This window comes from Vipera berus (genome assembly GCF_964194415.1).
Source record: "Vipera berus genome assembly, chromosome: Z".
NCBI classification, from domain to species: Eukaryota; Metazoa; Chordata; class Lepidosauria; order Squamata; family Viperidae; genus Vipera; species Vipera berus.
The window spans coordinates 103,621,406-103,634,967 of NC_138205.1; the positions used below are offsets into that span (position 1 = coordinate 103,621,406).

The 13,562-nt window shown below is 36.5% G+C and overlaps 1 protein-coding gene across 4 annotated transcripts in view; it reads left to right on the forward strand.

The window, feature by feature from the left end:
• Positions 1–13,562, forward strand: part of CDK6 (cyclin dependent kinase 6) — a 128,538-nt gene that overhangs the window by 103,254 nt on the left and 11,722 nt on the right. For all 4 annotated transcript variants that reach the window (XR_014028488.1, XR_014028489.1, XM_081343858.1 and 1 more), the window contains exons 6-7: positions 5,628–5,678; positions 11,709–11,844. Coding sequence is in view for 2 of the 4 variants with exons in the window: in XM_081343858.1 (XP_081199984.1) it covers positions 5,628–5,678; positions 11,709–11,844 (187 nt within the window). In the remaining 2 variants the exon portion in view is untranslated. The remainder of the gene's footprint in view (positions 1–5,627; positions 5,679–11,708; positions 11,845–13,562) is intronic.

The following is a 13,562-nucleotide window of genomic DNA, read 5'->3' on the forward strand; positions in this document are numbered from 1 at the left end:
CCTCCCCAAAGGTCGGCAGGAGGAACGGAGACCTGCCGAGGTTTGGGGAGGCGCCCAAACCTCCCCAAAGGTCGGCAGGAGGAACGGAGACCTGCCGAGGTTTGGGGAGGTTTGGGGAGGCGCCCAAACCTCCCCAAAGGTCGGCAGGAGGAACGGAGACCTGCCGAGGTTTGGGGAGGTTTGGGGAGGCGCCCAAACCTCCCCAAAGGTCGGCAGGAGGAACGGAGACCTGCCGAGGTTTGGGGAGGTTTGGGGAGGCGCCCAAACCTCCCCAAAGGTCGGCAGGAGGAACGGAGACCTGCCGACGAGCCGCGGCCACACAGGGTATTCCTGTGTATTCAGGCTTGCAGAACGGCGGATCGGCTTATACTCGAGTCAATAACTTTTTCCAGTTTTTGGGGGTGAAATTGGGGGTCTCGGCTTATACTCGAGTCGGCTTATACTCAAGTATATACGGTAGTTTTTTTCCCTTTTCTGCTTGATATCTCAAGTATCATCCAACAGCATCTTTTCTGGTCATACTCTTTCACATGGGTGTTTATAAATAGGAAAGGGGGGGAAACAAATATAAATCATAAAATTAGCATGGTAACATATTAGAGTGAATGTCCAAAATAAGGAGACGGGGTCAACCACAACAGAAGGCTAATAAGTGCTCATACATCTGTTGTATGTCCAAATATAGATCTGTATTATGACATGCGGTATTCATAATTTCAGATATTCTCCAGATGCACATGTGATCATAGATAGTTTGCAGTTTGAACATTCATTGTAACGAATATAATTCTTTTTTGTAGGCCGCAACAGTGTTCCATAATTTGAAGAATCCTGTTGAATGCCAAATACTAATAGGAAGGATTAGAGGGCAAAACTGTGTGGATGGTTTTTCCTTTTATGCAATATGGCCAGGGTGGATAATGGTTAAGCAATAATTGAAGCAATATTCAGGCCTCAGGGAATCCCTGCATTAAAATAGTAAAAATTCAAACACTTCACAATATAATTCACTTCTAACCTACATAGTCTTTACACAACAGCAAATTCACAGGCTTGCAGCTGAATTGCAGCATGTAATAATTCTCACCATTGTAAGCACCAGGATTGCAAGTCTGAAATTTACTTATTTCAGTTACAATGTCTCAGATAAAATCTAGGCTTCTCCTGTTGAGAAAGGATGAATTAAGCCCTATTATGGATATTTATTGAATTCTGAGGTTAATGTCTGAGTATCTACATTTACAATACTTATTTTGATACAGCTTACTTATTCTATAAGGGAGGGAACTTTTTTTGTAGCCAAGGCTTGGGGGGGGGGGGCAGAGCAGAGCAGCCATTTGCTATGGCTACAAGGAGAGGTATATGGAGCCTGAGGTTGTTTTTCTTTCATTATGAGAAGGGACATTTAAGAGGTACTATTATTAAAGTAATAAGTAACTTCTTTAGAGGTTATCTTTACCTCTAAATATCTTTATCTCTAAACTTCAATTGTCCTGAGAAAATCAGCAGAACATTAATATGTCGGATGTTAATGTGTGATCGAGGGGACTTCAGAGGGTAAAAAAACAGAGTGGAGGTCTCCTACTCCTTTTTCAAGTGCTTGATAGCTCTGGAGATTTTTATGCTGAGATGCCAAAAGGGTAGAATTTTGAAAACTCAAGAAGAGGGAAATTCACCTTGTTTCTTCGTGGTTCATTTTAGGCAGTAGGCCAAGCATAGCCCTTTTTAGGAGTGTCTTTGATCTCTTCTGGTACTTAGTTTTTTCATTAGTGTTTTTGTGTAATGAAAATGTTTGTATTGGCTTTAATTCATCCATAAAGTAATTTGGAGACTTTGTTCAGTTTCTGCCCTGCCCACTAGTGGATAACTCTGAAAACTGCCATAGGAAACAGTATTGCCATCTGAAGAAAAAAAAATCTACTGAATCATTTGAAAAAAGAAAAATACATAACTTAGGCAAAATGGTTTATAGAGATGGATAAGTCAGGAAAGAAATGCAAAAGTATGTAGTCATTTTACCACTTTTATTTATTTTTTAAAATAAAAATGTGGAAGCAAGATTGGATGAACAAAATCAGAAAAACGGATAAACAATTATCAACAAATTTATTTACTTTTTTCCCAACCAATGAAGCCATTTTGTAATCTGAACCATCAATATTGATACCACTTTAACCAAAGCAAAATTCCATCACATTCCACAAACTGCCCAGGAATTGCAACTTCCTGCCAGTTTTCTCATTGACTTTCGTTGTTGGAAGCCAGCAAGTAGATATAAGAAGACCCTTGCTTAATGGCTTGTGATCCTGGTTTAACAAGGGACTGTTGGGATTATAGGCCATATAGGAGCATAACCTATAGGTAGTCCTCAATTTACAACAGTTCATTTAGTGTCAGTTCAAAATTACAAAAGCACTGAAAAAATGACTTATGACCATTTTTCACACTTATGACCATTGCAGCATCCCCGTGGTCTCATGATCAAAATTCAACTGGTTGTCAACTGACTCATTTTTATGATGGTTGCATTTTCCCAGGATCATGTGATGACCTTTTGTTAACTTCTGACAAGCAGTCAATGGGGAAGCCAGATTCACTTAACAACCATGTTACTAACATAACAGCTGCAGTGATTCACTTAACAACTATGACAAGAAAGGTTATAAAATGGGGCAAAATTCACTTAACAAATGTCTCATTTAGCAAGATAAATTTTGGGCTTAATTGTGGTCCTAAATTGAGGACTACTTGTACTGTTTTACAGTTGCATTGCTAAGCAATGAAATTCTGTCCCAATTTCTGTTGAAAAGTGAAGTCTATTTGTATGCAACCTATTCTTATAGATTTATTTGTTAAAAATCTGTGAATGATTTTATTTGCTTTTTACTGTATGACTAGAACCATAACATCTTTAGAAGAATTGCAAAAAAAAATTCAGTTGCTATTTATTTACACAGGAAAACATTGTCCTATTTTTAGGATTACATAAATATACAATATTTTCTTAATCCTGTTTGGTATGCATATCTTTATATCTTAATGTTACATATGACACCAATAAAGTATCTGTGTGTGCATGTGTATATTAAATGTATTGCCACAAAATGACATAGATACACACACACTCATTTAGTAGTTCTGTAATTTGGAATTAAAATAGGCATTCCTCTCTTACCTATTCCTGGTCGGGTTAGCATTTGTAAAGAAATTTCTATTTTCTTACCATTCACATTGAAATTAATTGCTGGAACCAGTATTTTTTTTCATCACTTTAATTGGCACAACTTTACTGCTTGGCATTTATAATAAAAATTTGGTCAAAGTGATCCTATTGGTCAATATTAATTCTTAATTACACATAGAAAACAGAAATGATGACAGCTGCTTGCATTATTCTATTATTTATCTTTTTAAAAAAGCAGGATTAGATTTAACAAAGAGAAGAGTGAGGGGTGACATGATAGCAGTGTTCCAATATCTCAGGGGCTGCCACAAAGAAGAGGGAGGCAAGCTATTCTCCAAAGCACCTGAAGGCAGGACAGGAAGCAACGGATGGAAACTAGTCAAGGAGAGAAGCAACCTAAAACTAAGGAGAAACTTCCTGACATTTAGAACAATTAACCAGTGGAACAACCTGCCTCCAGAAGTGGTGAATGCTCCAACACTGGAAGTTTTTAAGAAGAGACTGGACAGCCATTTGCCTGAAATGGTATAGGGTTTCCTGCCTGAGCAGGGGGTTGGACTAGATGACCTCCAAGGTCCCTTCCAACTACTACTTCTTCTTCTTCTTCTTCTTCTTCTTCTTCTTATTATTATTATTATTATTATTATTATTATTATTATTATTATTATTATTATTATTATTATTATTATTATTATTATTACCAGATTTCAATTCAACTTATTTTTAGTTTAGTTTTCTCTTGTTTTTATTTTAATATTTATGCTTAATTTTTAAACTCTTGTCTGGAGCTTGGCGGTTCAGCAGAGACCACATGTTTTGCTTACAGAAAGTTTCAGATTCAGTCCTTTATGCTATGAATAGAGTAGGGTAGAGCGAACGTAACAGAACAGAATAGAATCTGAAAGGGAGCTGGGAGGCCTTCTAGTCCCTGGACTAGACTATACCATTTCAGACAAGTGGCTGTCCAGTCTCTTCTTAAAAACCTCCATGATGAAGAGCCTACATCCTCTAAAGACAAGCTGTTCCACTGATTAATTGTCCTCACGATTAGGAAGTTTCTCCTTAATTCCAGGTTGCTTCTCTCCTTGATTAGTCTCCATCCATTGTTTACTTCTAAGACTTTGCAGTTACAGTACACCTGCTTATATATTTATATTTAATTTTGAAAAGTGATAGCCCAAGCATCAGCATGACTGCTACATTCCTTTTGAGTTCTATCAACTCATGAATGATTTTATGTCTTTTCTTAATATGACCACTTCCTTCCTTCTCCCCACCCCCATCTTTTTTCTAAATGGAGTGGGATGGTGGTGGAAGAAACCTGCTTGTTTGACATTGCTACTTAGCAATGTGCTTTTTTCAATACCATGGCAAATGAGAATTTTTATTTTTCAGTAGAAAAAGTTACTTCTATAAGCTGTTGAATTATAAATTTTTATAGAGAAGTGCTTTATTAGCCTTTGGATTCTGAATTGTTCTATGTATCCCAATATGTAATAATATAGGTTCTGGCATTCTTTAAAAACAAAGTTCCAGAGTTATATATCACAAGCAGATGTTTAATCAAGGTAAACTAAGTAAACTGGTGGTGTTTTTTTTCTTCAAATGCCCTCTCATACAGAATTTTGGAAATCTCATGACACATAGCTACCCGACATTTGATTTTGAAGGTTAATTACCCGACATTGACTTTAGAGGTTAATTTCTTTTGGTTTCCATATCTGCCTTTCAGACCAGAATTTGAGGCTGCTGTATTGGCAGTTCTAGAGTTCCTGTCATGGCTCTTGTTTGGATTAGAAATGTTTTTTTGTTAAACATGAATTTCCCTTTCCTATGTAACATATTTGCTGGATTTTGTCATGCTGTGAGGTGGTTTCCAGTGAGTTAATCTGTTGAAAATGCTTTGTTATTCATGCCTGGCTCAGGATTAATAATTCTTCAAGAACTAGTATGAGTCTTGCAAAATTGCCAATTTAATACAAGGGCTTTCTTAACTGCAGAACTTGGGGAGTTTCCTCACATTAACCCGGAGTTTTGTGCCTGTGGTTTCAGTAACCAACATCCATCAAATTAGCCCAAAGTATTTGTAATTGTCACAGAGAAATACATACAGCAAATGACTTCTTTTTTGGAAAAAAAAACCACCTCTTCTTTAGAGGGGTTATAGTTAGCAAGGATTTTTTTTCTACTTCAGTGAACATGCTGGTTGTTTTTTTTCTGTCACCAGGTGGTAGAAGTTGGCTGAAAAGCAGCTGTCTAAAAGTTCAGTACTGAACTCTGAGAGCAAGAAGCATTGGATGAGGTTCAAAATGTGTGCTTTGGGACAGTGAGAAATTGAAGAAACTGAAGTAGCTAGTATTGGAAATCATGGGAGAAAGCTGGATGGATGATCTTCAGATATCTTTTAATTACTGGATTGAAAATGTGTGTGCTTTTTTTTTAGGCCACTTTTCCGTGGAAACTCTGATGTTGATCAGCTAGGAAAAATCTTTGAGTAAGTATTAGCTTCTTTCATTTTCTGTCAAGATCATTTGCCCAATAATTGATTTTTTGTTTTGTTTGATAAGTGTACAGTATTCACTCATTTTCTTACACAAGAGTCCAGATACTTGCTTCTAAGCTGACTTATGGTGTGGGTATTCCAAGATGATTGGATCTGGAATAAGATACATGTAAGTCCCACTGATAGCAGTGAAATATGGTTAGGCAGAAATAATTTCCCTTCATTTCAATGGGAACTGCATACAATAGCCTGGATCCAACCCAGTGCATCCTTTAGTGGAGAAAATTAGATCTTCTCTTCTCAACCTTTCTTCAACAAGACTTTGTATCAAGTCTGAATATATGGAGGTCACCAAACTTTACTGCTTTGTTTAACTTTTTATAAGTTTTAGTTTTTAAAGTATATCCTCTGCTAGCCTTGCTGAAGTGTTGAATCCTACAAATATTAAAAGTTATGCATATTCTTAGGGATCCTTCAGAATTTTAAAAATGTCTATAGATAATCTTATTGCTTATACTTTTTTCAGTTTTAAAATCAATCAATCCATCAATCATCTAGTTATGATTCCATGCTGTACTGGGTAGTTGTTGACATTTAATTGTTCCATCTGGGCCAAATAGAAAATCAAGTATTTCTCCTTCTCCCAATTTTCTATTACCTCCATCTTTCCTAAGGGTTTCGGGAAGTGGAGGGGCAAGAAGGCTAAAGTGCCACCCTTTTCTGGGTCTTAGGTGTTTTCCTATCAGAGAACTAGTGAACCCTACAGTCTGAGCATTTCTAGTAGAAAGATAACTACTATTTTTGAGCTGGCAGTATTAAGATAAAATCTAACAATACTCCTATATTCAGGCTCTGCTTGCTTTACATCATCATCATAAGGACAATTGGTGTCTTACTAAACTCTCTTTCGATAGCAAAGTAAGTGGCATATAAATTTAATAACTAAAACAAAACAGGTAGCCTGGTGCAGCTAAGTATTCCATTTGCAAATTGGTTCGTTTATATCATTTGTTGTATCAAGAAACTCAAATACAAATCAATTCTACACTGCATTCAGATTTTCATCTATATATCAGTATACATTAAGCGATGCTGTGAATATGATAGTATATTCAAGTATTGTGGTTTCTGGTCAAATAAATGATATGCATGCAGAAGTTCACTTTTATATATGGATTCCATTGTAGGATTAGAGCAAGGTGGCATCTGGGAAGATGGCATAAAGAGAAAAGGAGTGAAGGAAAGAAAAATTCCACCTTTATAGTCTTCCTAACTTTGCTTTTTGCTTTTCCACATTTGAATATATTAAATTCTCAGTGTTTGCTAGACAAAAAGTATATTTATTTTAGTTTCATTTGACATATTTATAATTAAATTGAGTAGCATATTGGATAAAACATGTCTGTCTGCCTATCTCCTCTTTATAGGCATCATTCCTTCTGAGTCAAGACTAGATTAATTCATTTGGAAAGCTTTCTTCTACTTAAAAAAAAGCAGCAAAAAGGAAAGACTTGTTTGGGCTAATGGCTAGAAAGGCACTAGCCTAGAATTAAGAGACCTTAGCCATGAAAGACTCCTTAGCCATAAAATTTAGCTGGGTGATTTGGGGCCAGTCTCTTTCACCCAAACTACCTCACCAGGTTATAGTTGGGGGGGGGGGAACAGGAAGAGGAAGGTTTCTTTGATATTTTTGTTGCCTTGAGTTATTTATACAAATAGTAAAGGTAGTGTGTATGCATGTATGTATGTATACACACACTCACTCACACACATATTTCCTAGATAATTTTATTTTGAATTGAATATTTTCAATTGTTGGGTTTGGCTTCCACTCCCATTGTATGTGAATCATCAATATGCATTATGGTGTGGTATGCTGGCTTGACAGCCGCGGATAGAAAGACACTACAGAGGGTGGTGAGCACAGCACAAAATACCATGGGCTGTCCCCTGATACCACTAGATGACATTGCTAGGGCCCGCTGCCTTAGAAGAGTGAGGAAAATCCTCAGAGACTACTCACACCCTGGTCATCACCTCTTCGCTCTCCTATCATCTTGTAGAAGATATAGAAGCTTAGCCAGCCGCACCAACAGGCTGAAGAACAGTTTCTACCCATGGGCTGTCAGGCTCCTGATGGAAAATAACTCCATGTCAACACAGTATGATAGACTTGAGGGGCCGGCGCGTTGTGCAATAAGTTCACATTGTGCAATAAGATTGTGTGTTTGTTAGTAGGATTCATTGTGTTGGGGGGTGCATGAAGGGAGGCTCAGCTAATCTCATTGTACACATGTTGTATCTGACAATAAAGGTGGATTTGATTTGATTAATTTGTCATGCACCAAATAGTTTTTTCTGTTCAACTTTTTTTTAAAAAAAAGTCAGGTTCAAGTGGTTTGATTTTTCAGAATCTGGCACTGTAGTTCATTTGTATCTAGCGTCAATGCGTTTATTCTTATAATACAAGAAGCATGTAATCTTGCTGATTTGATTTGTTTTTTGTTAATAAAATGACACATTATGGTATTTCTGGTCAATAAATGTCCAGAGCAAGAATGTTAGCAGGAATATACCTGTTTTGTGTGTTTCTTTTTTTTATTGAAAAGTTTTACAATACATTTTTAAGATAGAAAAAAGAAACAAAAAAAGAAAAAAACCCTCCTCTCCCTCCCCTCCCCTCTCCCCACCCCACCCCTACCCAACCCTCCCCCCTCCCCGACTTCCCAGAGCTGAATACAGGGTATAATATTACAAACATAAGCTAAAATATGCTAACAACCCAAAAGTAAAACATTAAATTCTGTCGCACTTTAAGTCTCCATAGTCATCATATTGCTAACAAATAACAAATAACTAATTATACATCATATAAAACCACTACTTATTCAAATGCTAAATGAAACTTTTTAGTCCCATATTTATTCTGAATATATTCAATCCATCTTCTCCATTCCACAATATATCTCTGTTGCGATTGTTCTTTCAAATATGCTGAAATCTTTGCCATTTCCGCCAAGTTAGAAACTTTCAAAGTCCACTCTTCTATAGTCGGCAGTTCCTCCTCCTTCCAATATTGCGCTACTAAAAGTCTTGCTGCCGTAATTAGATTCAACATCAATTTAGTGTCTATGACAGTAAAATCTGTAATAATACCCAACAAAAACAACTGCGGAGAAAACTTTATCCTTTTCTTAAATATCTTGCATATTCTACCAAATTTTAATCCAAAAAGCTTTAACTTTTTTACAAGTCCACCATATATGAAAATACGTTGCATCCTCACAACCACACCTCCAGCATCTGGGCTGGCAGTTCGGATACATACTTGCTAATTTTTTAGGATCTAAATGCCACCTATAAAACATTTTATAAAAATTCTCTCTTAAATTTTGGGCCTGTGTAAATTTTACGTTTCTAACCCAAATATTTTCCCAAGTATCCATTGTTATAACCTCCTGAAAGTTCTGGGCCCACTTTATCATGCAATCTTTAACAAGTTCCGTTTCTGAATCAATTTCTATCAATACATTATATATTCTTCTTATATGTGCTTGACCTTGATCTCTAATTTGTTTTACCAAATTTTCATCCGTTATCGAGAAACCAACTTTCTGATCCTCTTTCCATCTTGCCTGTAACTGCCCATACTGGAACCAAGTTTGTACAATCTTTTCTTCTTTTAAAATATTATATGGCTTTAGTTGCCATACATTCCTTTCTAACCTTAAAATTTCCTTATATGTAGTCGCATCATGTTTAAATCCAACATTTATATTTTCTATTGCATGTTTAGGTATTGTCCAAATTGGTATCTTATAATTTAACTTATGTCTATATTTTTTCCAGACTCGCAACAGAGCATACCTTAATATATGTATCTTAAACACGTTATCCACCTTCTTATCATACAATAAGTATGCATGCCAGCCAAATAACAAGTCATAACCCTCAAGATTTAATAATCTCCCTTGTGTTAAATTAAACCAGTCACTTATCGATGATAAAGCAGCAGTCTCATAATATAATTTAAAATTAGGCATTTTAAGACCACCTCTTTCATGCGTGTCTTGCCAGTTTTGTGTGTTTCTATTCGATGCAACAACCTGCACTGGAAAGAATTTATTTAATAATTAGGAAAAGCAAATGCCAATTTGAGTATTTTTTATTATATGCTAATCAAGGGAATACTTATTGTACATGAAGCCATGTAGGCAGTATATAATGCAGAAAGTTGATATAATATAAAGTTAAATCACCATTTTCATTATTTTTATCCAAATATTCTTCTTCAGGTCAGCATTTCCAGGTGTATAGGTTGCAACTTCTTTCATTCCAGTGCCTGGGAGTGATGAGAGTTATAATTCAGTCCAACTGGAGAGTGCCTAATTGATATATAATTCAGATTCAAATTCATTTGTTTTAATTTATTTTGGATGGTTTATAGCAGGGGGTCCCCAGCCTGTAGGCTGCAGCCCGGTAGTGGACTGTGGGCTACTGGCCACCAGGCCGCGGGATAGGCTGGCCAGTGTGCGCATGTGTGCGAGCACAGACCCCCACTTGTGCTAGGGTTGTGGCCACAGGGCTCAAAAACAGGTCACCATGGGACGCAAAAATGGAACACTTCGCACTGCGGGACACAAAAGGGCTGCCACTGCAGGGCTTAAAAATGGGATGCTACTGTGCTGCAGGGCACAAAAACATACCACTGCCGCACCACGGGGTGCAAAAACAGGATGCCATTGGGCACAAAAACAGGCTAATGCCACACCTCAAAGCACAGAAACAGGGCACTGTGCACAATAACAGGACAGGGTTAGCGAGTATCACGCAAGCACTAGCCCTGCCCCATTTGCATTGCACACATGCTTGTGGCCCATGTGTGTGCACGCATGTGTGCATGTGTAAAATGCTTCCCCCTCCCTTTTCTTCCTGTCCGCCAACCAAGAAAGGTTGGTGACCTCAGGTTTATAGAAGCAAAGTACTATATTCCAAGGCCATCACGCAATAAAGATGAATGTTCTTTGATCTAAGGATATTCAGTGTATATAAATTATAAGTGCACTGTGTAAAAATCTAATGGCAGTATCTGCTGTGCTATGTACTGTAGTAGTTTGAACTTAAGATCTAAAATTATATAAGTGAAATCTAGTTTTAAAATTCAATCTTAGTTTTATTTCATTGACATAAACAAATTTCTTACAGTAAAGCTAGCTATAGAAAGGAAAGTGGATGGAAATGCTAATTTATTTCCAGAGAGCTTTCTACAGAAAGCATTGTGTGGTTCAAAGAAATGTTAGTTTTACAGCAACTTGTACAACAGCACCACAGATCTCCTGCTTATCCTGCAGTCTTCTTTCAATACTGGCAACGATCAGTGAAGCCTCATGTGGCTCTTCAGTAGTCAAAATTGGCACATTGTCTGCCAAATGACAAATCTTCCACTGATAGTGTCTTCACAATGCCATCAATACATTTCATAGCAAAAAAGAAATAATCAAAATCTGAGGGATGCTGCACCCTGGTGGCACAGTTTTTTAATTCCAACTCTAGTTCCACAGAACTCATTTTCAAAATGCGTAATGCTGGCACCATTTGTGACACTTTTATGAATGCTCTAAAACAGCGGTCCCCAAACTCTGGTTTCAGCAACATCAGCGGGGGGAAGGGGATGGTTTTGCGTGCACAAGCAAGTCGCACAAATGGAGCTTCCTTGGCTCAACCTTCACTTGTGTAACCAGGTTGCCAACAAACTGAGGAATGGTAGCAGTCTGCAGACTGGGGGTTGGGGACTCCCTGCTCTAAAACAGTCTATTTTGTTTGCTTTCTAATTGAGGTTTTATTATTTTAGTTGTCATTTTAAAAGAAAGCATTTAATGTAAGGTGCTTTTACAATTTTATATTAAAACCTCTTAAGTGAATGAAAATTCACAATTGAGAACCATCATCAGATACTGAAACAAACATTGTAAGAACTAATGTTTCACTTGGAATAAGTGCTTGTTCTTGTCTTCTATACAGAGTAATTGGTCTTCCTGAAGAAGAAGATTGGCCTATTGATGTTGCCCTCCCAAGGAATGCTTTTGCCTCTCAATCCCCACAGCCCATTGAACTTCTTGTAACAGATATTGATGAACTGGGCAAAGACTTGCTACTTGTAAGTATCTGTAATAGTAAAATTTTAGAAATAAGCAGCCTCTCATGGAACAAAAAAGTCAACAATATATATAATTGTCTGTTGCTGAGCTGAGAAAGAATGTGGAAGAGTCTTCTCCAGTATCAAATAAAAGCTAAAAGTGCTTAGGATATATCAAGAAATATCCTTAAATATAAATTTTGAGAGGAGATAAGGATCTCAAATCTAAAGCCACATATTCACCTTCATTCCACAGAATAAACCAAAAACATCCAGCAATCACAAAATGCTCTGAAAAAAAATATTTATTTATTTGTTTTTATTATTAAACTTTGTGCCCTCCTTCTTGCCCAAGGCAACTTTAGGCTGCGTTATCCCAAATAGAATTAGTGGATCTACAGCCATGGGTATACAATAGCTGCATTCCCCTGCTGGAACCTCCTCTGAAATTCCCCCCCCCCTCAATAACAGCCCATGGTGTTAGGGTTTGGAGAAGAAGGAGAATGTTAGAATAAAAGATGATGTTGAAAAGATCAGATTATGATGTCCTTAAGCCTTTCTTGAATAAATAGGCTTAGTTATATAAAAAAAAATCCAATCAGTAACTGAATGTTCTCTCATTGCATTCTTAAATAATTTGCATCATATTGACTATAACCAGGCCCCCAGTGTGTCATTTTGATGTCATATCTTGGGCTGCTATTACCACTGATTTCTATTAAAATAAACGAAGGAATACTTTTATGATGTCTTGTTTTCCTAAACAATACTTTAAAAGTGGACATGTTCCATTTGAAATAATTTAACAGTATTTAGATACTTTATTAATGGCACCATGATTTTACCTCTGTAATTCATTCAACAAGTCTTACAACAAAATAATTTTCTTTTTCACAAATGAAATTATACACATTAACAAAAAAATCTGAGATAGAATAACTGCAGTACTTATGAGAAATGAGATCATATCAATCAAATCAGAATTTACTGGAATTTAATAACCTGTGTAATAACTGTAGTAAATACAATAGTGCGTGAAACTAAATGTTACCCATGCAGCACATATATATTAATCATCTAAGAAACTGGTGAACAAATGAAATGTTTCCCATAGAATTTTCATTGTAGAATATATATCTCTTTCTTGGTAGAATAATAACACTTAATACTTCAGAACTGATGTGGCATTGTTTGGGATTTTACTTAGTACATTTATTAATAGTGTTAATGATGAAGCATAGTCATCTTCAAGATGAATTTGACTCCTAGTGAGTCTGTAGTTTTCTTGATAATAGTATAGGTAGTGTTTGATTTGCAATCACAATTAGGACTGAAACTTTCATAGCTAAGTGATGATTGTTTAATAAATTGGTCCCAATTTTATGATTTTATTGCTCCAGTCATTAAGGGAATCTCATGATTGTTAAGTGAATCTGGCTTTCCCTACTGACTTTATCAGAAGCCCCCTGGGAAGATCATAAATGACAATCATGTGAACCCAAGACATTTTAACTTGATTTTGGTCACGTGACCATAGAGATACTGTGATGGTTGCAAGTGCGAGGACTGATCGTCACTGTTCTCAGCACATTGTAACGTCAAACAGTTGTTAAATGAATGATTGAAAATTGAGAACTACTTATATTCTAACAGTTTACTATTGATTTTTCTAACTAATTTTCCAATTTAATCTAAAATTCTGTGGTTTTCTGTTGGTCTCTCTTTCAAGTATTACCTGC